Genomic DNA, 26810 nt, shown 5'->3' on the forward strand with positions numbered 1-26810 from the left:
TCCATTGTCAGCGACAAAGATATTAAACAAGACTGGTCCCAACACCAATCCCTGAGGGACACCACTTGTTACTGGTCTCCAGCTGGACATTGAACCGCTGACCACAGCTCTTTGAGTGCGACCGTCCAGCCAGTTCTTTATCCACCAAGTGGATATGAACTGTGATAATTCATCACCTGAAATCCTTAAATGCTAAAGCACTTTGTTCCTTCCTTCATTACCTGATGCAGAACACAAAAGCAATTTTCATCATGAACAGCAGAGCACACCATTGGACAGCAGAATAATCAGAAAGCTAAGATAAAAAGTCAAACAGCAACTTTCACATTCAAACACATCTGAAAGCTTTGGCAACTCATAATGCATAATGCGAGCATACAAAGTTACATAGGCTCTTATTGCAATTGCTTTGATTTCAGTGGCACTAGAACAAGGGTAATTTTTACTGCTAGGTAAAATCCTACTTTTGATTACCCTGTGCAAGCGCAGGGTAATTCATGGGCCCAAGTACACCTCCCATTTACCACAGTTTAATGAGTTGACTTATGCAAGATAAGCTTAAAATTGCAAGTTTAGCCCCTACCAAGCATGAGAAAATACACAGTTCAAGCTTACAAGGAGTTTAGGCAAATTAATTTTAGTTCTCATATGTGACTGATAAGAATGAATGCAGGTACTGCAGCTCAGCTGAAAGGCAACTCACTAAACTGCAACAACCCTCAGCTTATGTCCAAACCATAAATTCTAATGTTATTTACAAAGTTTAGTCTTTACCAAATGTTTTAATAAAACTTAGAATTATATTTTAAACTTACTACACTAAGTAAATATAGCTTGGACATATCTATTTAACGAACTAAACAGGTATAAAACCAGTCCCTCAAATAATTACAAGAGTCAAATAATTACAAGAACAACCAGAGCAATTGAAGGACACAGTTTAATGGCAAAGTACATTTTGCAGGTCAGAATGGCCTCCACCAATTCAAGAACCAGTCCGAGCAGAGCAGTATTCAACTGTGTCCAGCCAAAGTGCAGCCAGTTCCACAAACCCAGACTGAAAAAAAGATGATCATGTAGCAGTTCCCAAAGTGGAACTCCCTATCCCTTTTGACCATAAGCTTCCTGAACACAAACACTGTTGTGCAGGTATACAACATCATACGACTCTCCAAGGTGAGTACATCCTGCAAAACACACTCAGCACTAGGAAGGCTTCAGCTGAGAAGTGGTACATCCAGTTTTTGGGAACACGCTTCAAGGAAGTATGTGCTCCCCATGAAGAGGGTCCAAAAAGGAAGAAGGAATGATCAAAGCTGAAAGTTGCCATACGTAACATCACGGTGAATTGTCATTCTTTAGCCACTCTTTAATCTAGAGAAATAGACAACTGGGACAGCATTACCAATTTTAAAATATGGAATATGATTGCAGGAAACAAGGTAATAAATTGTTTTAAATCATTTTTTATATGCACAGAAGGCAGAAGGAATAGCAGTAATGGTTTTGAATTGCAGCAATAAGCATTGAGGTAACATGAGAAAAATCTTTCAGTCAGAGATAAAATAAAATCATCAGAATAAACAAAACCGAAAGGCTTTAAGAAAATGTGAGACAAACAATTGATAAGGAAGAACTGTAAGGGTGATGTATTTTATTTATATGATTTATTTAAATGTATAAATGGAAAACCAGTGAGCTCTGAATTATCTACCAGTCTATTCTTGTCTATGGATTCCCATAATAAGCATATGCAATACAAGTGAGAAAACAAATCATTTAACACACTCCTTTCCTGATGGTAATTCTATTTCAGTGGAGTCAAACCAACAGCTTACAAACAGCATCATAGAACCTGACACACTGCTCACTGGCATTGAAATTAACACGATGAAACAAAGCCAAGAGAAGGAGAGTATAACACCACTTGTAAAATGTTAGACATTCTGAATTACTACTGCCTGTGAGCCAATAAACAACAGGAAAAAAACAAACATTCCCTAGAATCTTGTCCATAGCTATACCAGCATCACATTTACACACAAAGTATAAACCATTGTTCTGAACCCAGTCTACACCAGTGACAGTATCAACAACTGAACAGTTCATGGAAAGGACTGCTGAGGCAGCTTTCTATCAGCACTTTCATTCTTCTCCTGTTAATGTATTAAAATCCAAAATTATCTTCTGGAAGCTAAAGATTAATATCACTAAATCACTATGAAAAAGAGGCCTAATCAACAACAACAAAAAAAATGCCTTAGAATTAGACCATGCAGGTAGTCTGACTTGTAAAGACATAGAGCTCACAAGTTATACAAGCTGCAGGTGAATTCTCCAGCTGTTTATACCCTCAAAGGCATACTTTCCTGGCTATTTTTAACTCTGCATTTTGAACTTAAAACACAGACCAAGCAACTAGGAGGCGGAATAAATTATTATCTCCCAAGAATTACTCTCCTGCTGCATACCCATAGCAAACTTGTGCAAGGTCCAAACATTTAAAGAAACAAGTAAAAACCTATTGCCTGTTTTCCCAGTACTGGCATTTTATTATTTAAAAGTCTTAATGTGACAAAACCAAATCAAAACCAACCCTTTGGAAGAAAAAAGGGCAAACCTGGTTTTCCACTTTTTTTTTTTGTGTGCGTGTGAACTAAAGCTCATGTTTTGCTATAACCTTCATCATCATAAAATGAATTAATATTTTTACCATACTGGTTTTAATTTCTTAATTAAATGTTGTATAAGCAGGAAGGGGAGGAAGAAGGCCACTACACTATCAGCTGAAGGACACTTTAGGTAAAAGATTAAGAAGAGGTTTCTTACAAGGACTATACAATGATGGTAGTTACCACTACATCCTTTCATACCTTTCAGCTTTTGCTGACCACCTGAGAAGTTGCTACTGATTGCTGCAGCCCCAACTTTTTTTCTCTTAACTTTAAAATTTGCTGCATGCTTCCCAAAGCTGTCCTAGATCTATTGCCTCAATATCACCCATCTATCTGCTTGCTGCCCAGCAGAAGGCTTAAAGACTATTTTAAGCATTGACTCCTCAGCTGAGAGGGCCACTTTAGAACCAGCACACTCTCTCTTAAATTTTTGAGTAATTTAGAGAGGTTGTACCAAGTTCTGGCTCCCCAAAGCCAAGCAATAGCCTTTAACCAATGAGTGACCCACAGAAGGAAGCAGTGGTACCCTCTCAGTCATCCCATGGCTCAGAAACACACATCTCTGCCTCCTTTGAAACAAGGGGAACACAAAATCACAAAATGGAATATATAAACCTTTAGAATTAGTTTTAAGCAATATTAAGTTCCATGGCTTTGTAACAGTAGCAGTGGAAAATTACTGAGGTGCATAATACATAGAAAAAATAGAGTACAGATAGAGAACATACTGGCACAAATCGTTATAGTTGATGTAGTCTTAAGAAAGACAGTCTAGAAAAACAGGACGCAGGGATAAGGAGTATCTGGGAATAGCAGGTGTCCAGAATAGGCTACAGGTAAACTAACTGATAAGTAGGAGGATAGGAGGATTATTGTGTCTCTGGTGCTAACGAACCAATTAAACTGGTACAAGCATCTACTGCGCGTGCTTCAAAGGCTGCCAGAAGTGATGAAGATTGTTGGAAGAAGTAAACGACCCTCAGAGACCACCACCACAATTCTGTACGCATGCAGGGAGCTTTCTGGAAAGTGATGTAATCCATACGTAGCCTCATGAATATGTATGTATGCCCAGGGACTACATAAGGATGGCTTGTGTAGCAATAGAGAGACACACGTTAGGAGGAGTTATCCCCCGTGTCTCCCGACGCCGCAATAAAGAATACCTGCTTGTCAGCTTGAAAACTTCGTTGGCAAGTTTGTTCCTGGAGTTTTCTCCGAATCACCTTCCCCTACCACACCCTACAAATGTACTGCCTTCAACCCAAACTCGTGAAAAATAAGCATTGCCCCTCACAGAACTCAACTCCTTACTCTCTTCCACCCCTTGCCCTACCCGTGCCGCCCGGGAACCCACCCCAGCAGCCTCCCCCAGCTCTTGTCCCCAAACACACACCCGCAGCTGCAAAGCCTCACCAGCTCGCCCCTCACACTAAACGCTCCGCAGCGCTGACCGCGGCTCCCCTCACACACTGCTACCCCTCAACCCCCTGAAAGTCCTCACTCCCCCACTCTGCATTACCTCCCTACCGTGGGAAATGACCCCTTCACACACACCCACCCAGGTATACCCACTAGGCCCTACCCACCAGACATCAGCCGTAGCCCACCCCTGCCGCAGGGCGCACGCGCCAATTTAACCTCCTCCTGTTGGGTGATCTAGCTGTCCATCAGGAGGCAGGCGCGGATACGGACTAATCAGCAGCCCCCATAGTCGAGTGGGCGGAGCTTTGACGGCGGCGGGGAACCCTCAGGGTCTGGGGACTGTACTGGTAAGGGGAGGCTGGTGTTTGGCCCTTGTGTTAGGGGTTTTAGCTTTAGCGTGGAGGGTCGAGCTGCAGGGCTGGTCTCGGCTCAACAGAGAAGTCGGCAGGCGTGAGGAAGTGCTCGTAGTGCGGGCGGTCAGTGGGCCTGGTCGTTTACAAGCCCATGGCTGGGGGACTTGGCTCGCCTGTCCGGTCTGGTTGCTGGGGGGGGTGAAGCCTCGTCCGGCACCTGGACCCGGCGCGGCAGGTAGGGAGATCGTTGTTGGTCGCTTTGGCTTGTCCCCGTGTCGTGGAAGCTCTGCTTGGGAGGAAGCTGGCGGTTGTAAACACGCTCTTCTCCGTCCTGCGCATGGCGAGAGTTGGCAAGAGCACGTTTACTCGTGCTGCATGGAGAAGTTGGTCAGCACCGCATGCAGTTTACTTCAGTCTCCCTTCGAGCAGCCAATAGTCATGGCCTGTCTTTCTTCAAGATATGATGCTGATTAGACTTTCCTCTGCTTGAAAGAAACCCTTTCAAGTAAATTATTCTCTTAAATGGTTTTGATTTCTAGGCCTTTGCAAAGCTATTTGAAACTGATTGAAAAGAGGCCGTGTTAAGAGACTGTTGTGACTGTTCCAGGCAAGTAGTATTAAAGTATGTGCGTATGTTTGTTTTACAAGTAGAAATGAAGAGATGTTACCGGAGAGGCAAAGGAAAGCGTGGACGGCGCGCAGCCATTGCTCCCAATCACAATAACCGCACTGTGAGGCAAGTATATGCAGCTTGTGCTTACCATGCGTTAAGCCGTTAGATGTTATGCCTGATTAAATTTGCAGAACAGTGGCTATCTAGAAATGAGAGTATGCCATCTAAAAGTCTTGTGCGGAGTATAGTATATCTGTCGTCCCTACTTGGACTGGAATTGTATTGATTTCTGGAAGTGTATCACGTGCACAGCTGTGTATTGGGTTTAAACTGAGATGTGGTTTCATGGGCTAGTCCTTTCAGGTGCGCCTGGTCGTCCATGGACTCTTCATCAATATGCAAAGATAGTTCAGGGAACAAAAAATGTTTGTATTTCATTCCACCTGCCCGTTTATTTTATGCTCAGTGTCTAGTAGCGTAAAAATTGTCATTAAAGGATCTTGCTGAAAGTTTGAAAGCATGTTAAGTAACATGGTAATAATACCACATGTAGCAGATCAGGGAGCAGAAACAAGGTCTCAGGAATAATCCACTGCCTTGAAAACTGATTCCTTCAGAAAAGTACACTTTAAACTTTTGAGCTTATGCTTGCCCGTGTTTGAGCTATTTTTATGCCTCTTTTTCTTTCCTGTTCTTTCTTTACTTCCTCTTACAGGAATAAAAGAGGCCAATCCTTTGCTTTAATTAGTGTTTAGTTAGCATTTTCTAACAAATATATTTAGAGAAAGAGGCGCACATATAACGAGTTTGTCTCGTTAGTTGTTTTTGTGTAAGAAAAGTTAAAAATGCAAATGGGACCTAATTCAATGAATACAGAATTAAAATGATCTTATTAAAAAGCTTTGAATTGAAATGCTTGTGTTTGGTGTGAGGTATTTTCCCTTCTGTAAATGTTATGTTCTTTAACTTTTCGAAGCTGTATAATCAAACAGTAATAGAGCTGGTATTGGAATTAGAATTTCTTTGTCATTTTGTTTTCAATAAATTATGACTCTTGGAAAACATTTTGGCCTAATGCTTTTAAGAGGACATGTAATAAGGCCTGTCTTTAAAAGTGAGAATTGTACAGGCAATTTGGAAAACATCCCCATGGAATCTTGCTCATCAGTACTGAATATACTCATTTGAGTTACATAAAAAGAAGAAAGCTGCAGTTACCCTGTCTACTGCAAAGTTTATTACAACAGCAGAGACTTTTCTATTCTTGGAATTTCCATTAAACTTTCATTTTGCCTGTTTCTGAACCTCATCAGTGGAATTCCTGTCACAAAGAGAATGGCAAAATATTGTTGACTTGACATCAATGTTTTACCCACACTATCTCTTGTTTTAAGCTGTGAAGTCTTGCATGCTTTCAGGGGTGGGCCTTTCTTTTAATCAAGGGATATGATAAAAAGCCCAGAATTAATCTTTGCTGGAAAGAATTAAAGGCACTTGCAAAGTCAGCAGACACCTGTAATGTTTTAGCAAGTAATTAAGGCCTTCAAAATACTGGTACCTCTAATGTTCTTGAGAGGTTATGAAGCTGAATATTTTTACTGTTTCATTTTCATAACGTAGTGTATGGTGAAATGCTTAGGGTGCTTATCACAGCTCTGCAAAACTGTACTCCATTAATATAAATAGCAAGTCTCTTTCTAGATTCTCTGTGGGAAAAATGTGTAGGATAGTAGTGAGCCTGTCTTGAAGGCAGTGCTGTTTTTTTAGGCTGGAACAGGAAGAACCACAGACCCCAGTGCATGCAGGCCCCAGCAGCAGTGGGGATCCTTCTTCATCCAGTTTAACCCAGAACTCTGTAGTACCAGGTAAGAGACCATGTCTTACGTGTCAAAAAACACTGCTTATATGCTGACTACACAAAGAAAATATTAATAGCTGTGTTAATAGATTGGTGTTACAGGAAGGATGTAAGCAGTAAAGTTTGTAGAGGAAAGTAACATTGGATGATATAAAAAGATCAGTGAGGAATGGGAGAGGAGGGCCAAATGTACTTTCACACCCCTACATGCTTCTCATATTTGAAAACTTGTGTGCTTAGCCAAACTGATACAAACCGAAAAAAATAGTGGCTAAATGCTTGTTCATTATCAGAGAGTTGACTGGTGAAACCATACTTGATGCAGTAGCAGTGCTATTGAGGAATATGTTACATTTGCATTCTGGTTTCCTGACTCATTAAACAACCCTAGCAAAAGCTAAGCCTGTGGGACACCTCTTTCACCACAACAGGAGAGTCCTGAAACACCACTGACTGTATAACCTCTTACTGACAAAGACAGCGTTTAAGGACACGTTTTTTTGTATATCACCCTTTTGTGCTTAAGAGACTGTGAGCATGTTAGATGTATCCTGCAAAACATTTGTTGCATTATAATTAGATTATGTATACTAACTGTAGTGTATTGTTATGAACCTTACTGATTCACTCACTCTAACTTTATATTTCTGTAGACCTGAATAAGTCTTGGGTCACTTGTTGCTAAGCTGAAACCTAAAAGATGCTGACAATGAACTGAATTATAAGCGGCAGCAAAAAGAGGTTACTTCAAATGGAGTTTCTTGTAGAAGATAAAGGTTTAAATAAAACTCTTGAAATGAAGTGTTAACACTTATCTTTCTGAATAAAATCCTTTGTCTTGAGACAGTGTGCCATCATGAATCTGTCTAAGTAGTTTACCTGTCTACCTCTCTGAATTTACCTGGGCAGTGAAGCACTAAAATCGAGTGTTTCTCTCATCCCTGTTTATCTTTGAAATGAGCCTCTGTGTATTGTCCAAATGTACTCTTGATTGTATCTATATTTCTCCTACGTGTTGAAGAAAAAGTGTCTTGTTCTGGGAAGTGAATCACTTTATTTTGGTTTGGATGATACCTCCTTGTCCTTTTGTTTGTGACTGCCTTACCTAGACTTTAACCAAGAGTGTCATCTCATGATTGATTTATGAAGAAAGGTCACTTTTGTTCTGCAGCAAAACCTTCCTCTCTGCTTCTCTCATCTGTCTGGATTTCATCTTGGTCATTGATTACATCCCTTCTCTACTTGTGTAATGGCACTGCATTTGAAAACTATAAATAATATTTTTTTCCTTTAAGTGGCAGTTGTCAGTTCCTAGTCTGTGTATCATGCCTGGGACCTGCTGAGAGCAAAAGCATTGAGCCTTTTGACTGACATTGCCATGAATATGCGGGATGTCAAAGAGCAGTAAACAAACCTAGTTATCTGTCTGATTTTGCCTGAGTATTGCCACTTTATTTTTTTTTTTAACCCTAAGAACTGCCAGGATTTTACTATGACGCAGACAAGAACCGCTATTTCCGCCTACTGCCTGGACATAATAACTACAACCCACTCACCAAGGAGAGCATTCAGTACAAGGCCATGGAATGCAAAAGGCTGAAGCTCTTAGAAGAGGAAGAAAAACAAAAGAAGGTACATTCTGAAAAAGATTGCAGTTAGGCTTTATTATGCTCTCGCCCAGGACAGATGATAAACTAAAGCTTTTCACTTCTGACTGTGGTACAGTTCCCTAAGTTGTCTGAAGGAAGGAAAATTTCTTTCTGCTGAAAATTGATAGTCCTTGTAGCCTTTTGTTTGGCTGTTCTACACAAGAATGAAAGCAAGTCTTTACAAACAAAAAACCTATAAAGAGGCAGGATCTGTGCTTAGAATTGCAAATTGTCCAACAGTTACAGATGGGTCAGGACATTAGATGCCAGGTTTCAAATCCCTGTCTTGAACTGGCAAAGCGGGATCTTGATTTTCAGTTTTCCACATTAGTCACCACATATTTAATAAATGTGTTTATCATATTCTTGGACCCTGAAGAAACAATACTAATTATATTTTGTGGAAACAGCTTTTTCATGAAATTTTTTGTTTTTTTGACAGGTGAGATCAAGGCAGGTTGTATGTTTATGCCTGGAAAGCCTGTGTGCTTTTCATCATAAAGTGTTACAGCTGAGTTAATGCTGCTACTGTGTATTTGTAGTCTAGGTAAAACGCCCAACATGGGTGTTTTAGTTACCTGAAAGCTGTATCTTACAACTTTATAAATCACAGCAGAGCCTAAATCTGCTGTCAGTTGGATGAAGCAAGCAGTATTTTCCTCCTTGGGTAAAAAACTTCTTTCCTCGGATGGTATTCCGCTTTTCAGTCCTCACTGTGAAAATGCTGCTGTTGATTTGGTTTTGGCTTTTTTTTTGTTGTTGTTCCAGCTGTTTATGTGAGCAGTTTAGGTTTCATAGATCCCAAAGAGCTGCTGGCCACAGTACTGTAGATGAGGCCTTTGATGACGTGGTATAGTCCTTCACCCCGTGGACTTGGCAGCCTTGGGGTGAAGGTTGAACTTGGTGATCCTAAAGGTCTTTTCCAAACTAGTTGATTCTATGATTCTATGAGTCTATTGATATACATCTCAAAGTCTGGCTATTGAATCAGACATCTGAATTAGGCTCCCAGATAAAAACATTCTTAAATACTTGCTTTGTCTCCTCAGAAAGTGTTCGCATGAAACTTTAAAAAATGAGAAATTGAGAAGTAGTTAAAGCAGTGCAGCAGTAAGGCTGCATAGTTAATATCAATATTGTGATAGAAAATTTTGCTCTGTAATAAGAATTTTAAGATTAGTGACTGTTGGGCTTTGTTGTTTAGTTATTTTTATGTTTCTCTGGGATTTTCCCCTCCAGTTTTTCTATTTATAGAAGCACCCCCAAAAATTTCACAGGAATATATTGCCTATTTATTGTAGTAGACCAGGGAGCTGGTGCTGGAATGTGTTTTATAGAGGTTCTTAAAATTTTAATGTACGTAGGCTAGAGGAAAAAGTTACCCAAACATCTAAGACCCACAGATGTGTTTGAATTGTGAACAAGCAAATAACTGAATACACTTTCATGTTGTTCTCTTCCAGAAAACAACAAGGGCTGGACTGAATTCATCTATGCTGTTACAGAAAAGGCAGTTGGGTTTGCTCAGCTCCACAAGTTATTGCAGGTACAATCGTGCCATTTGTTTTCTGTTTGTAGTACCAAGTTCTGCTGTTGGTGCAACTGTTCCTGTCAGGTTTTTTTTCATTTCTCACTGTTCCACTTAAGATAAAGAGGAACATAGTACTTACAGTAAGAAATTAGGTATGTTCTTTTATAATCAGATTACTGAAGTGATGAAAAATCAAACAGAATAGGTTTCCCAGTTTTGGAGAAACGGAGTTTAAAACTTCACTTCCCCTGCCTCTCTCCCCTCCCTCCCCAATATATGCTGGTTTGACACATTGTGCTTACGAGAAAAGTGCAGCTTTTCTTTGGATGACTGGATGCTCTTCAACTGACATGAGCATTTCCCCCATCCCAGTAGAATGGCTCAGGTAGCCCAGATTCGGTAACAGCACACAAAGCAAGTTAGTGACTTGCTATGATGTTGTTTATACTACTAAAGATGTGTTGGTGTTCAAAATAATAGAATGAAATTCCATGACTATGGAAGATACACATGTGCATGGCTCATATAAGTTAAATTGCAGCATGCTAGTTGAGCTGACATTTTATATTCTGTGATTTAGAAGCAGTTCTGGATATCTTCTCCAGAATTCTTTGATTGGCATTAAACCTAGGCTTACGTGAATTCTTTCTCCCCACCTACTTTTACAGGCTGGTTCATGAGCTGAAAGTAAACTGCATGCACAGGAGGAAGATAGAGATTCACAGTCCAGATTCTTCAGTTGCTGGAACCAACAATTTTAAAATAATTGTGGTATGTTGATGACAACTTACGGCTTTAGGATAAAGAAAGCCCATCTTCAGTGAAAATTCAGGATCCTGAAATCAAGCCCCATAGGTCAAATTTTGCTCTCAAAAATGCATTCTTCCTGTTGTGTCAGTTCTAAAAATCTGTGCTTGGTAATTGAACAGGTAGGAAGAGGCTATGACTTTCATAGAAAGAAAATAATGAAAAAGTTGAATATGAAAGTGATATTTTGGGGGGGTGTTTTTTTGGAAGGTGATCAACCTGTTGTCTTGGAAATAAGCAGGAGTTGAGTGGATTTGAAGGGAGAGTACAGGAAGAAGAAAGTGGAAGAGAATTTTGAGAGTGGCAAAGTCTGTGGTCCAGAGAACCTATTTAAACACCAGTAATCATTTTACAGCTCAGGATCTGAAGGCAGTTTTTACTGAAGTTGATGGTACTGCATGGGCAGGAGAGGTCTCTGGGGCAAGTATCTTTCGTAGTCTATGTCGGAAGCTCTGCAACACCAGCTCCTGGCCTTGTAAACACAGCACTGGGTAGGTAGCTGAAGCCAGAAGTATCAGAAATTTAGTGTCAGAAAGTTGAAATGTAGCATTTGCTGTGATCCAGCAGTGGCAGGTTTCCAGTTTGATAAGATTTAAATTTTTTGGTTTGGGTCCCCTACCTGTATCAGTTTGTGCTTATTAATCCAACAGAGAAAATCTAGAACTGGTATGATCGGAAAGAGTACTTACAGTTACTCAAGAAGTAAATGCTTTCCTTACTAGTGTTTCTGTGCATGCATATAAAAAGGAGTTAACCACTTCCCTTTAGAGATGAAAGGGAAGTGTATGATGTTAAAGGGATGAGAATTAATGTGTTGTTTTGTTTCAGACCTAATGCAGCTCCTTCAAACTGTTTTTTCCAGGAAGTGTGACCACTAAACTTTTCTTTTACAGGCAGATGTTGCTTGTGAACGGATATTCACTGTGAACGATGTAGAGCATGGAGGATGTAAATATGGTATCATCAACCTCAGTGGTTTGGGAAAGGAGTCTCCCACTGTGGAGATGTATGACAACCTCTACTTCACAAATCGCAAAGTACTGTGTCCTGTTCCTGCTTCCTTCCCTTGTTGCATTCTCAGAATGCTGCTCTTGGGAATCACAGGTAGAAATGGATGATGGTTGGGGAAGGGGTTAGGAGGAGACAGTGGAAGAACCCAGAAATGTGGATAAATGCAGATTCTCAGTAAACTTGTCTCTGAAAGTCCTCAGTACCAGTGTTAGTTCTCAGGAATGTTACAGTACACTTGGAAGACTATGTAGAAGTACCAGCTTCCAAGGAACTTACTTCACAGTTGCGCTTGGCCATACCTGTCAAAACTGATGCTGAAGGCCAGAAACTACTGAGATTTGCGTGCTTCTTTTTTAAAAAATATTTTGGAAAAAAATGTGTTTATTCTCTATCATGAAGCATATTTAAAACCAGCTTTCATAATCTCTCCATCCTCAGATTCTTTTAAAGATGATATCTTAAATAATAGGATGTGCTTGATACCTCGATTTGTGTTTGGATAGATTTCTCAGTTCTGCTCTGTCCTCTGCATTTAAGAGAAGTATGAGGCTAAAATGCTCGTCTGCCATTATTGCACTGTTTATTGGGTTAAGGAAGTGTGCCCAGTGCATAATTTTGTCATCAGTGCATGGAAATATCATGTAATGAATTGAGTAACAGATCACAAAACCGGTATGTCTTCTTGTGTCTGAAGGTGAATTCTATGTGCTGGGCATCACTGACTCATCCAGATTCTCATGTTTTATATCCTTTTTAAAAAAGCAAAATTTCAGTTCAGCTTTCACAAGTCTGCATCATGCTGCAGAGAACTAACTTCCAGGAAAGGCCTCTCATGTAGTTGCCCCAGAAATTAAGTTTTCTGGAAAGCAGGTGAAAGTTATAAAAACTGGAAGATGTTGAAGATACTGAGGTAGATGTATATGTGGAATTGTTCCAGTGTAATAGTAGGTGAGAGGGCATCTTTTCTCCCCTGGAGACTTCCCATTTAATTAATAATGTAAATGCCATATCCAAAATCATCTGATGTTTAGAAATTAGCTGGAGCAAAAGAATGAGAGAGAGAGAGGGTTAAAGCAACTACCTTTCTCCTTGAAGTGGACCTCTTTGAAAGTGAGTTGATTTCTGTTGTAAACCATCCCCATACTGGTTGGGATGAGAGGAGTGGATGTAATTCTTGCTCTTATACTTTCAAGGCATGTTCTACAGATCTGTCTTAGAATAGGAGGAAGGTTGATGCAGCAGAAGCAGCAATAATGGACAGCACAGAGCCTCGAAGAGAAAAAGAAAAGGAATTTAAAGTGGGAGATGGCAGGCAACAGTTGTGCTGTTGAAGTGCCAAAAGACAGGAAATTACATGTAATGGGAAAAGCCAAGCAATTCAGGACTGCTCCAGAAGGTGGCAGGAGTGCGTCAGGCTTGCTCCCAGCTGGTTAGGAGTTGGGGGGGATTGTTTGGTCGTCTCCTGCTTTCCTCTGATTATGTCACAAAATTACCGCACTGAACTAGAAATGCATCTTTCAAATCTTATTTATACCTGATATAAACTTTAGAAAGTATTTTAGTGTAATCTAAAGTGAGTCTTCCTTGCCTCCCAATATGTGTGCTTCTTTCCAGCTCACCTCCATCAAAAACAGTTCTATATTAATGCAGTGTCATCAGCATGTAAAGATGAGAATAATGATCTGTGGAGGCTGTGCATTTTTTTTCTATCACTAGAAAGATGCCTCAGTATTCTTCTGTCATCTTTCTTGCATGTGTATTTTCATTACCAGAATAAGATCTTTCTAGCCTTTTCCTGTGAAAGAAATGAGAAGTCAAGACTTAATTGGAAACTGTAAGGCACATCAGAAGACTCAAAGGGAAAGTGTTGTGAGCTGTGGTTGTGTTAGATCATCTTGCTTTTCCCAGCTATAAATGTTAGGTAGCCTGTCCCATTGCAAGGGGGGATTTTTGTTTTCCTTAACTCACTTCAGCAAGCTGTGTCTCATGGGAATTGCAGAAACACCAGGCTGTGCCAGTCTGCTTCCGGCATCGTTGTTCAGCAGCAGTAACTCAGGTAGGATGTTTCTATTATTTTTTTTTCCTCCATTTTTTGATATCAGTTATGGCATGGAAAGAGCATAAAAGAAAGATTAGTTCTATACTTGTCTTCAGTAGCTGGTGAGACTTTTGTATTCTTGAAAACTTAGAAAGTCTGAAACAGTTTGAGAAGTGAACAGATGAGATAACTTGCCTTAAGAATTAATTAATAAGCAGTATTCAAAGCACTAGTTTATTTTTAGCTGTTGCTGACATAGTACTTGAGTTTGGCAGGAGAACACCTCACTTGTAAAGTAAACACAAGATTTTTCAGGAGTATCTTGCCTTGTAACTGATACTCAGAAGCTGCACACAAGAATTACTCAGATTTCCTTAGAGACAATCCAGAATCATTGCAGAATCTCTTCTGGTAGTAGCTACTCAGGTATGCTCACTGGATTAATCAAAGGTGGAAAGCTGGTAAATATCCTAACCCATAGCTGCTTGTACAAACTCATGCTCAGTTGTGTGTAAATGTGATTGATTTGGAGAATCCTGTGTCTTAGGTCTGATGGTCGTGGCTGTGTCTTTATCTTTGTTCAATGTTTTTGGGGCAGGACTTTCTTGATAGATATCAGAACCATGCTTCTTTGAGTCACACAATACTGTCTTCTGACCCAGTTTCCATTCAGATATAGTCAGTTACGTTTATACAGAGAAAATCTGTGACAGATAAAGAAGTATGGAACTATTTAAAATCTTTAATTCCATGCTGCCATTAAAAAAATAAATGTGTAGAGTTATCATGAACTTGAAGAGTTATTGGTTCTTCATTGACTCATCAGTGGCTCATGCTGGCTCTTAGGCCAGCATGCCCAGTTGCTTTCTAGAACATTTGAAGCCCTTCACCAAAATCAGAAGCCCTGAGTTCTACCCATGTCTTCCTGTCTAGTATGTCCTATTAACCTTTTCAGGTATTTCCAAGTTAGACTGACTTCAGTCTCCTAAACTGTTGGTTTGAGGGAACCTTGCTAAGCAGATGCTGGGAGTAAAGTAGAATTTCATCTGTCTAAAACTGTGTGTTAGACATGTCCCCTCTGCTGGCTGACATACACATGATCGTGGTGCATGTGCATGAAGTAAGTGCAAACTGATGACTTAAAGTTTACATAAATTAGTAAACTTTGTGCCAGAGCTACAGATGTAAGGGTCTAATCAAGGGTTTTGTTAGGCTTTGGCTAATCTATAGCTTATGAAGTAAATGTTTTGTGTTTCTAGCCCACTTGTCTTTGAAAAATGGCTTTCATAGTGCTATAAGACAAGTGTTAGCTTTTCTTTCCTGCCGTTGTCAGCACTCTTAACTGCTGAATAAATTTCACAATCTCTCACAATCATCTATCTATGTAGACTACAAGTCTTCAGCTTACGGTCATAAAGCCCCACTTTTGTATCCTGTCTTAAGTAGCACAGGGACAGTAACTGGGTAACACTTTCTCTCCTTCAGATGGAAATCCAGAGAAGCTTTCTGACCTATCACACTGTCCTAACATTTTATGGATGCTTCATGTGTTGCTTCTTTCTCCTAGGAGATCGACCTGGTATGCTGTGCAGCTTCAAGATATCCACTGCCTGGTCCTGTGCTTGGTGCTTGAATCCTCAAATAAATGCCTGCTTCAGCACAGGTGATCCACAAGGCTAGCAACCGCTTCTGTCTCAGTGGGAAAGACTTCTTGCATTAATCTCCAAGCTGCTACCCAAATTACAGCTAAATGAGCATAATCTGTCTTCCTTAGGCCTGACACGACGAGTTCTTGTGGCCAATGTAGTGACAGGGCGTCAACAGTCATTTAGAACCAGTAGTGATGTACTGGCACAGCAGTTTGCCACACAGGTAAGAACCACCATGCTCTTTTTCCAGAGCTTTTTGTTCTGTCTGTGATTGAACTCATAGTACCATACATAAGGATCTGATTACAATTACTGTTGGATAGATAACTTCACAACTGATGTGGTCTGATAGCTGCATGCAGGTGAATAGCAAAGATTAACTGAATGCAAACTCCGTGGCAACAGGGGTAACTTTTGTTAAGCGTATTGAGGTAAAAAGGAAATGAAGGAAGTACAAAGAGCACAGTGATAATGTGTGTTGAAATTGTTCTGTCTTTGGTGAATGACCTTATTAATACTCTTGGTTGGCTCCATCAAGAAGGAAAAAGCCCCTATTAAATACTCCTGGAAGTGTTCACAAACATTTAGTGAGAATTGGAATATGAGAATTCCAGTTCCTGTTCTGCTGTTATGTTAGACTAAGTTCCTACTTCCCTAGCTGAACTTTCACAGCTCAAGTAAACAGTTGAGATTTAAATGGAACTGACGGGTTGGCTGAAAAGTGTTGCAGTGTGTTAAAAAGAAATCAATCTGGGTCTTAATGCCCATGTTAATAACATACTTTTGACAGCTGGCACCAAAGAGCTCAAAAGCTTGATGTATATGCTGTTTGTGTAAACTGAAAGATCCTTTTAGATGGTATATAGTACATGGCTTTCTCTTGGGCTCTTCCAGACTCCAGTGCTGTACAATGGCTGCCGCTCAGGGGAGATTTTCAGCATCGATGTGCGTCAGCGCAACCGAAAGGGCCAGAGCTGGAAGGCGATTCAGCTCTTCCATGACTCAGCAGTCACATCCATTCGCCTTCTGAAGGCTGAACATTACCTTATGGCAGCAGATATGGCTGGCAAGGTATGGGTTTGTCACATTTGGGATATTCCATTCCTTTTAGTATCTGGGCACTCACAGACACTTATCCAAGTCCTGAGGATGTATGCGTGTTCTTTGGGAATAGTATGTAACTGGTGGTAGTTCCATGTTTGTGTCCTCTTCCAGATCTACTTATTTGTCAGCCATCAAGTGCTCTCTGCTTTCTTAATACGATCTTTCAATTACTTCAACTTGCAGATAAAACTGTGGGACCTGAGAACAGCAAAGTGTGTGAAGGAGTACAAGGGTCATCACAATGAATATGCTATTCTCCCTCTGCATGTAAATGAGGAGGAAGGACTCCTAACAGCAGGTGGGTTGACTTTTTGTTGCACTTTACTCAGAGAGTGCATGTCAGTGATTTTGTGATGCCTGAGGAGTGTTTCTTAGCTATAGCTGTTGGAAGCTGTAAAACTGTTAAATCTTTAAAATTCTGAAGAAATTTAGCCTTAGAAGTACTGTAATGTACTATGAAAATTAAGAACTAATGGTACGGATGCACACATGCAGTGATCACTTCTGTGTAGCATGTAATGGCTTACTGCTGTGTCTTGCATTATCCTTTCCACAGTGTGTCTCAAGAGCAGAGCAGAGGATGTAAATAGGAGACTTGGTGATAACTTTATATAGAGACTAAAGTCCATGTATAAGATTGGTTTGATGCTTAAGTGGGTCATGTGGTGATGTACTGAAGCACTAGCATGTAAGCCAACCTCCTTGTAAACTATCACACAGGTTCACTTTGAATACACTTGGCTACAGTCTGAGATTATTTTTTTTTTATTGGGTTGGGAGGAGGAAAGGTAACAATAAATGAAGGAAAGCCCCTAAATCCTCATTGTATAGCCAAGTTTCACAATGTCACTGTAAACACGGGAACCTCCTCTCCTTGGATTTGTCAATAGGTGAGAAGAATTCTTGTCAATTTGACAGTGAGTTTTTCCTCCCCTTTTTTTGCTTAGGACCTTGCTAATGAAGAAAGTGCTCTAAATACTGATTTATTATACCTTTTATTGCCTGATAGGAAATACACATTTTCCCCACTTTTTCAGTATTCAGTGTAGAATGTCTGTTTTGCAAAGTATTGATAAGCACTTTGCCTCTAGTGTGTATAGAAATGGTCAGGGCTTTTTCCCCATAGACTTTCTGCTTCTGCGTGATAATCTTGCAGAGCCATGTAAAGTACTTTTATGTAATGCTGCATTCTGTTGACCTTTACAGTTGGTCAGGATTGCTACACCAGAATTTGGAGTCTCCAGGATGCCCATCTGCTTAGAACCATCCCTTCTCCCCACCCATCCTCCAAAGATGCTATTCCCAGTGTGGTGTTTTCTTCAAGACTTGGGGGTTGCCGAGGAGTTCCTGGCTTACTCATGGCTGTCAAACAGGATCTCTACCACTTCTCCTATGACTGATACAATATTCTCTTCACACCTTGTCTACAAAGCTGCCAGCCTATACATGACTTCACAATTTCTGCACCTTCTTCAGCAGGTTCAGCAAATCTTGCTGTATGTATATGATAAATAAAAGCTGAATGCTGATTAACTTTGTGGGCAATACTCAGCCTATTTGAAACCTAGCTGTAAGCTTTGTAAAGCTGGTACCTTTCAGTAAGGGCCTGTCTCCATGCTAGCTGAATTTGCTACCAAAAGGCTGCTCTAACTTAATCCTAGTGTGTTCATATAACCACTTAGCTGTGACTGTGTCTACATGAGGAAGCAGGCTGATGCAACAGAGTGGATTAGCACAGTGAAGTAGCTGGTGTGGAGAAGTTGACATTAAGTGTTCTTGGGCTTTGCTTGGAGTATCTTTGGTCTGGGTCCATGCATCATGTGTCTGCTACATCTGTGATTGGAGCTGTCCAACAGTTGTTTCCCCACTCACCCTGTTGGGGTGGGCTGGGCTACGCTAAACCTTGTCCTTTTCAGATGGTGGTAGGCAGCATGTATAGAAGAAAGCTCATTTTCTGGTCCAGTAGCCAGGCTGAACATTCATGTTAATTCATCATAGTGTTTCCTAACCAGGTCCACAGCCCTAACCTGGAGTCTGATCAGCAGTCTGGAATGGCAGGCTTGCTCATGCAGCTGCAGCAGGAGCCAAGCCCTGTCTGGACATACCACATCCTCTTTGGGATAGGAAGTCACCTGTGCAGAGTCAAGGTTCTTGCATACAGAGGTACAACGGGGCCCTCAGCTGTGAAGTTGTAGCACCAGCTCACAGTAATTGGAGGACTTTGTATTTGAGAACAGTTATCAGCCCATGGAGCCTTGTTACCTCCAGCACCTTCCCAGTAATCAGGAAACACTATCAGGAGCCCACAGGGGATGTACAGATGTACAGCTGTGTCATCAGAGGTAATGCTTCCCACAGGGTTCTGCCAGGTCAGCAGGTGAGCATACCAACAAGTCCTAACCCCGCCCTCACTGCACAGCATGTTAAGCTGGAGGCTGTATCCAGCTGCTCAGTGAGATGGCCATGACAGAGCTAGGCTGGATGCCAGCATGCCAAGTGCTTTGAAATGAGGTACAGGTGGCACACACAAAGGTAAGTGTTGCTGGTGACTGTAGGTGTGGCCTACAGTTGAGAGTACCCAGTGCAGTGCTCATGCCTGGGATACCATCTGTGTCTTCATCAACCTTCCCTCCTCTCCTCCCCCCTGCCCCCCCACCAGTCTGTCCTGTATGCATTAACTGCAAACTGCTGTTTCCCCTGCTGGCAGATGGAGCTGTAAATTCATTATAGCTGTGGCTCCTCTGACACCTCTGGCTCTATCGTTCCTCTGTAGAGCCTCCTTGCCCACACAAAGCAGGGTGGATGCTGCTCATAGCATGCCCTGTGCTGCTTCTTCCTACAGACCTTGTACAAGACCAAGGTCCCCTATTCTTCTCTTCCCCTTTCCTGTACTGCCCTTGGCTAACCAAGAGACCTGATCCCTGGCTTGCTTTTCGATTTGAGAAAATACTCTGCAATTTGTCTTGGTTATGTTAATATGGGACATTTTTTGTTGCATGCACAGTGATCAGTGCATACAGTACAACTTTCAAAGGCACTTGCATTGACTTGCTTAGTTGCAGTATGCAGTATTAACTATCTGTCCAGGAAATTGGAATGTAGCTAACCCCATCTCCCCCTTCAAACTCCATGTTACATCTGATTATCAGCTCAAGTTGAAACATACTTCATATTGATGTTCTTCCTAGTAAATGTGTGTGATTCAAGTATTTGCAGCTAGCAAACCACAAAGATCGTGAACTCCCTTAAGTCAGAATTGATTAAAAAATTAAATTAGCATTTAAATTCCTTTCAGTGCTCTTACCTCCAGTAATGCCTGTTCTGCAAGAACAAGAGCATGCAACAACCGTGCCCAGTTACCGTGGGAAGCACCAACTGGAAACTGTGGCAGAAAGGCATCTTACATAATGGAAGATGGCTTCTTTTCTGTGTTCCCTTTTAGGCAAACCTCATAAAAGATACTCATGTTCCTCCCTGTTGTTTCCAGGAGCTAAACTCACACACGTGTCCCTGCAAACCCATTCACACAACTACTGCTTTTGCAGCCAACACTTCTAATTAAGCCTACAAGAGCAGTACGAAAGGAGCGGGCAGGCAGGGCAAGAGAAGCAATTTGGCTTCAATGACAAACAGCAAACAGCCTGTAGGCAGTGGCTGAAGTATGTTAAACTATTTCATTATGCTGCAATAGCTGGGCCCCAGAGGCTGTTAAAAAGTACACAACTGCAGCACCCTTCCTCTCTGCTACAGCATCAAAATTCCATATTTGCCTCAGCTTCTCAGAAAGCTCTGAGAATTCAAACCCAAATGTGTACATAGTCTCCAGCTGTCCCCTTACAGTAGCTGCTGGTTACAACTTGGCCATGGACAGTTCGGCTTTGGTGCACAAACCTTCAGCTGCAGGTAGCTGCTTGCATATACTATGTACACTACATATATTGTGAGCTGACTCAAGTAATCAACACCAAACCAACGTACTTCCTAGATGGGTTCTGGGTGAAAGATGCTCCATTTGCGTATTTAAAGTTTCATGTTTCAAAAATGGAAGCCAAGGCTCAAAGTTGATAAATCATTTTAGGTAATGTCTGAAACTACAATAAAGGTCACCTGGCTTTTCTTGTTCGAACAACTGCTTCTATATCTGCAGTTCTGTTAATACCACAGTAGCTGTGAAGCACTCCGATGCCTTCCTGACAAGTCATCATCTGTACATTGTCATATATCTACTCCTGCTTCTCTCCAGAACTGCTGTAAAACTGCCTTTTAAGCAGAACCAGATTTAGCCAGGTTTCCAAAGTGTCAGAAATGAGGGTGCTTCAACATCTCCAGGCATTATTGACATCAGAATTTTTGTAATGCCACAATTGAGACATTTTCTACGTGAAGACTTTTTTCATATATATAACTTATTAACATAACAGCCATGTTGCTTTATTATTTGCCTGAGTTATAGCCAATAAAAATTAAGTAAAAAAGTGGAATACACTTTAGTTTTGGCTTAAGATAACTCCCTAGCTGCCATTCTAGTTTTGCTTTGTCACATTACACTGTTGATTTTGAAAGCCCTCCTAATTAGTTTTTATTTTGGCATTGCCATGATTTCATTGTTGATGTGCCCACACTATGAACAGTTATGACATACTATGTGCTGTAACTGACAGAATATATACTTCAACATTGCTTCACCAAAAAGAGTGCTCAGCTAAAGCAGGAGTACAAAAGCCAGACAGTTCTATTGCTTGTCCAAATAACTCTGTTCTCAAATTACTGACAGGCAAAGACATATCTGTTGGTGCCAAATTATATTACAGCAATCAGCACTAAACCTAATGCGAGGACAATGCCAGAATACATGGAGTTACAGTGACTGACATAAGCTGACAAGGAAACATGAACATGAGAGACTGCAAAACAGTGTGATAGTAGAACTTCAGCCTTATTGGGCTGGTTATGCTAAAGGAAGAAGATGAATAGCAGTGTCTGTATGACCAGGTGGGAAGCCAGAGTCCTGCAGTGTTAAAGCCCAGGCTACCCAAAGCCAAAGGGACATGGGTGAATGTGTCAGCACAGCCACGGCAGGTACACACCTAGCATAAATGCAAGGCAGATCCAATACAATGATGGTGCTTATTTCGCCAATTAGACTCTCGTTGACATCAAAAACCAGCCAGGGTTGTCATGTTTTCAGGAATACAACCAAAGGCCTGATTCACAAGTGACACAGGCAGGAACATAAGATACCCCTGCCAACCTCAGTGAATGCAACTCCCCCTGTGAGGAACGGGGCAGGAAAATAAATGAGCAGGAAAAATGAGAGGGGATCAATTTAGGAATAAAACTATTCATAGGTTTCTACTGCTAGGATTTATACTCCCTTGCCTTCAGGTCCTTTTGTTATTGAATCCTAATGTGTTAATACCAAAGAGCATTGGGCTCTGCTAAAATATGCATCTATCACCTTTAAATAGCTAACCCATTTTAATAACCACATTCCATACTCTGAAAACTCACACAGCATATACTAGCTCTTGTGTACAGAAAACAGCTGTGAACTTACACCTTACAGATAGCTTTTCATTTTGGAAAACAAAGAACCCAAATAATAGAATAGTTACGGTTGAAAAGGACTTTAAGATCATCTAGTTCCAACCCCCCTGCCATGGGCAGGGACACCTCACACTAAACCATGCTACCCAAGGCTTTGTCCAACCTGGTCTTGAACACTGCCAGGGATGGAGCATTCATTACTTCCCTGGGCAACCCATTCCAGTGTCTCATCACCCTTACAGTAAAGAACTTCTTCCATATATCCAATTTAAACTTCCCCTTATTAAGTTTTAACCCGTTACCCCTTGTCCTGTCACTACAGTCCCTAATGAAGAGTCCCTCACCAGCATCCCTATAGGCCCCCTTCAGATGCTGGAAGGCTGCTATGAGGTCTCCATGCAGCCTTGTCTTCTCCAGGCTGAACAGCCCCAACTTTCTCAGCCTGTCTTCATATGGGAGGTGCTTCAGTTCCCTGATCATCCTCGTGGCCCTCCTATGGACTTGTTCCAACAGTTCCATGTCCTTTGTGAGGTGTCCCTGCCCATGGCAGGGGGGTTGGAACTAGATGATCTTAAGGTCCTTTCAAACCGTAACTATTCTATGATTCTATGACACCAGAACTGCACACAATACTCCAAGTGAGGTCTCACAAGAGCGGAGTAGAGGGGCAGGATCACCTCCTTCAACCTACTGGTCACTCCCCTTTTGATGCAGCCCAGAATACAGTTGGCTTTCTGGGCTGCAAGCACACACTGAAGCCGGCTCATGTTCATTTTCTCATCAACCAACACCCCCAAGTCCTTCTCTGTAGGGCTGTGCTGAATCTCTTCTCTGCCCAACCTGTACCTGTGCCTGGGATTGCTCTGACCCAGGTGCAGGACCTTGTACTTGGCATGGTTAAACTTCATAATCCTCTCACCATGGTTCAGAAACAGTAAACTCAAGCCTGCTGCAGTTTAAGCACCACGTAAGATTTTGCTTTGCTGAGAAACAGCATCAAAGATTCTGCTTTGGGATAATCAATCAAGAATGGGCTCTGCATACTGACTGGCTGCTAAGTTCCTAAGACCACACATACACTAAAGGTGTTTAGGCCGTATTTTCTCTTTGACCAAGCAGTAATTCTGTCTGTGACAAGGAAAAAAAAAAAAAGAAAAGTCAGACAAGTTGTTGAAACAGATGCCAAAGATTTTATACAAGGAATGTCATGGCTGCTCTCTTTGTGCATTAACATGGTAGTAAAGCTACATGCATAAAACAGCACACAGGGCACAGCCTAAAGATCAAGAACACATTGCTCACTCCTTAAAAAAATAAAAATACTTTGAAGCACAGTATTATGCTGGATGTGCAGAACGTCTTTTGAGAGAGGATTTCTACAAGCTTGTGCCCTCCCTCAGGCAACTGTCAGTTTATGGCAGACTTTGCTTACAAGAACATTAGACAGTCCCCAGTGAACTCAGCCAGTACCGAAGGTGTCCTGGAACATCTTCTAAGTCTACTTCCATGTGTAGGCTGGATGTAATTGCAAGGGGGCATTCACTTTGTACGTTCTTTCAGACACAAAGTGAGAACCACTCATTACAAGGAAAAAGTCAGTACGCTTGTTCGGAAGATAAAGTCTTTTATAGTAGTTAATTTAATAATACAGTCCTAAAACAGGATGATGGGCACTCATCTACACAAGAGCACATGTAATAAGCTGGGGAAAAAAATACCACAGTTCCAGGACATTGCATCAAACTCCAGCCACTCCAGGAGACAATTCTCATGCGGCAGAATTCTTGTCTGCATAAGCCAAGAAGGGAGAATTTTAGGTAGTTTAATCCACAACAGTCTCTTACTTCTTATAACTGGAACCACAAATCCACAGTACAAGAGACCATTAGTTAGGTTAAGTGGTGCTTATAATAAAATCAGTGAATTCATTGCAGTCCTCTAATAAAAGGATGAAGTCCAATGAGTGCCAGTTGCTAGGAGCAAAGAAGAAAGATTCCCATCTTCCAGGTGGATTTGTAAGTTCATATTATTAGAAAAAGGATGAGTCAAATCTGTGTAGTTTCTATGCAACCACATCTGAGATCACAGAGGCTCTGGAGACTATGGGATCACTTAAAAAGTGGGGGAAACCAAAAGTCACCACAATTCAAACAACTCAAACTTTGTATATCAGAATTGCCAACAAAACTTGTTCTCTTGCTCTGCTCTGGACAAAACTTCTAACTGCAACAAGCTGGCAGAGAAACTTGAAAACACCTGAGTACATGAGAACATCGTCAGGGAGAGCAAGACCCTGCTACCTTTTGATCTGGTATTGAAGCTGAGAAGACAAAAGCAGAATGCTTTGCCTTGTGCCATATGATTTGCTCTCCTTTCAGAGCTCTACTGGTCTCTACTCCAAACTTGATACCTCTTGCACTGCAAGACCACTGCTCATATCACAGTTCACACAAACTTGCTAATGAATGTGGGTTTCTTGATTAATTCCATGGCCAGAATTATGGCACCTCCAGGTGTAGGGTGTAATTCTTATATCAACCCTGGAGATTTCCTGGCAGCACAGAATCCAAACCTTCCTCACAGGACACTGTGATCAGCAAGATGTTCCAAAGGAAGAATCAGAAGGCCGTATGTCTGATCCAATATAGTAAGGAACACCATCCATCATTTGAACTAGGAATACTCAAAGCTTCATTAGCCAACCGTATTCTTAATATACTAAATTAGACATAGTTGATATATATATAGATACCTATAATTTTTTTAATTAGAATAAAATACACTGGATTTTTGTTCTTTCATTTATAAGGGAGCTCCCTCCCTTCTCCAGTGGACATTAAAACCTAGAGGTTGAACATAAGCTCATTCCCAGTGTTCCAAGATGGATATAGCACAAGAGGAGGCCAGAAACTGGAAACATGCACTCTGGCTGCAACACGTTAAGAAGTGAAAGGGAGACCAGATATTTTCATTTGTAACCCTGAGAACATAAGGAATTGCAAAGATTAGGAGAAGAGCCTGCGGTTAAAGGTCACCAGGCTTTTTATTGCAGTTAAAGCAAACTCGGACTGGGTGATCCCATCCACGAGAGGGAACTGCTCTGCGATCGTGTGAGCATTCATCACAGAATCCCTGACCGCAGGCCCGACAGTGGTGCTTGGAGAGTTTGATACTGAATTCCTTCCGGCAGTTGTGGCAGTGCAGGATTTCATGGTCTGGTACCCAGTAGGCAGGTCGGGCAGCATCTTTTACCAGACCTATGGAGGACAATGTGAGGTTTGAGGTGGGATGAGAAAGAGGAAGAAGAAAATAATCTGTGAACATGGGCATGTCAAGAATGTACTCCAGTAAAAGCACTCACACACTGCAAGTCATACCACTGCCATTAAGGGGAAAAGACCTACTGACAGAATACTTCAGTGCAACAGGTAGCTCTTTAGGCTATTCTGCCATTCTCCAGTATTCCACCTCTCTTCAAAGGAATAAGATTCTTTCTCCTTAAATGGTAGCATTTCTACCTCACTCACACTCTTCCAGAGGCTGAGACACTTGCTTTTCCCTACCTTCAATTTCAGCTGTGGCCAAAAAAGCAGTCACCAAACCAAACATTCAGAAACACATGTACTGCCTGAATTGACAAATGCGTTGTTATTCTGCTTTTTACTGGGTCAGACAACAAACACCCACAAGGGTGATGGCAGGACATCCATAGGCAAAGTAGTGGAATGATGATTTGTGCCATGAGTAGGCAGTCCAGTCTGACAACAGAAGATTCAAATGTAAAGTGTTTGCTAACATACCTGCACTGCTACCAGCACCTGAAAAAGCAAATGTTCACTATACAAAGCTCATCATTAAAGATAACTTTACTTTCTTATAATTACCAACCCAGATAGCTTCACATTCTCAGCCCTCCCTTGCAGAAGTACCAAGTGCCAGAGTACCCAAGAACACACTTAAAAGGCACTCAGCATCTCTGGAAGAAAACCAAACCTGATAAAATGCTTCCTAATTAGCCAGTCTTTAGGGAACTCCAGCTGGCAGGTCACTGCAGTGATGCATCAGGGGAACATGAATTACTCACAGCTTGGTGCACACAGATTTGCACAACAGGGAGGAAAGAGAAGGTGTGAACTGAGGAAAGTGCTGAAAACCAAGAGGAAACATCAAGCGAGAGAAGTCAGGGGGCTGTAGAACTCTCAACCAGCAGTGGTATGTGCAGCAGAGGTGCCAGCCTGTCACACAAACACTTGAAGTTTAATCAGAAGGTTTGCTCTGTGAAAACAAAAATGCCTCCAGACAAAAAGAAAAATTAAACAATCTACCAGAAAAGAACAGAGCTCACCTAAGGGAATGTCCATGGCTGTCACCACTGCTCCAAGAGTGTTCTGCACAGCTTCTCCCACCTTCCTGGCAATAAGGGTCCCGCCTTCCTCATCTGAAGGCAGCTCAGCTACATCTGCATGACACAAGTGTAGAGGGCTCAACTCCTAAGGCCAGCACAATTTCTGCAAAGTTTCAGTTAATTTTCATTTTCAAAAAAACAGTAG

At 41.4% G+C, this 26810-nt stretch overlaps 2 protein-coding genes and 1 long non-coding RNA gene across 13 annotated transcripts in view; 1 reads left to right on the forward strand and 2 right to left on the reverse strand.

Annotated features, from left to right (window-relative positions):
• Positions 1 to 922: 922 nt before the first annotated feature.
• On the reverse strand, positions 923 to 3993 carry LOC115947010 (uncharacterized). Its single transcript, XR_004549568.1, has 2 exons — positions 3842 to 3993; positions 923 to 1390 (listed from the first exon to the last, which is right to left on the reverse strand). It is a non-coding gene; the product is annotated as an uncharacterized lncRNA (long non-coding RNA).
• Positions 3994 to 4394: 401 nt separating this feature from the next.
• On the forward strand, positions 4395 to 18246 carry DCAF4 (DDB1 and CUL4 associated factor 4). Of its 5 annotated transcripts, none has more exons than XM_031049391.1 (14): positions 4395 to 4447; positions 5102 to 5189; positions 6834 to 6931; positions 8399 to 8556; positions 10037 to 10119; positions 10773 to 10875; positions 11805 to 11948; positions 12617 to 12666; positions 13899 to 13978; positions 15528 to 15623; positions 15735 to 15832; positions 16504 to 16680; positions 16897 to 17011; positions 17920 to 18246. In XM_031049391.1, exons 2-14 carry the CDS (start codon positions 5107 to 5109, stop codon positions 18111 to 18113), a joined length of 1479 nt encoding a protein of 492 aa, XP_030905251.1. In that variant the 5' UTR covers positions 4395 to 4447; positions 5102 to 5106; the 3' UTR covers positions 18114 to 18246. The 5 variants fall into 5 exon arrangements, with proteins under 5 accessions (XP_030905251.1, XP_030905250.1, XP_030905252.1 ...); XM_031049390.1 differs by having other exon boundaries at positions 5105 to 5189; XM_031049392.1 differs by lacking the exon at positions 4395 to 4447 and adding an exon at positions 4457 to 4688 and having other exon boundaries at positions 5105 to 5189.
• Positions 18247 to 23428: 5182 nt separating this feature from the next.
• Positions 23429 to 26810, reverse strand: part of ZFYVE1 (zinc finger FYVE-type containing 1) — a 28869-nt gene continuing 25487 nt past the window's right edge. For all 7 annotated transcript variants that reach the window (XM_034061999.1, XM_031049365.2, XM_031049364.2 and 4 more), the window contains exons 12-13: positions 26606 to 26719; positions 23429 to 25517 (exon numbers count right to left, since the gene is read on the reverse strand). In XM_034061999.1, the coding sequence (XP_033917890.1) occupies positions 25285 to 25517; positions 26606 to 26719 (347 nt within the window). In that variant the 3' untranslated portion in view covers positions 23429 to 25284. The remainder of the gene's footprint in view (positions 25518 to 26605; positions 26720 to 26810) is intronic.

The sequence above is a fragment of the Melopsittacus undulatus genome, chromosome 4, assembly GCF_012275295.1.
Source record: "Melopsittacus undulatus isolate bMelUnd1 chromosome 4, bMelUnd1.mat.Z, whole genome shotgun sequence".
NCBI classification, from domain to species: Eukaryota; Metazoa; Chordata; class Aves; order Psittaciformes; family Psittaculidae; genus Melopsittacus; species Melopsittacus undulatus.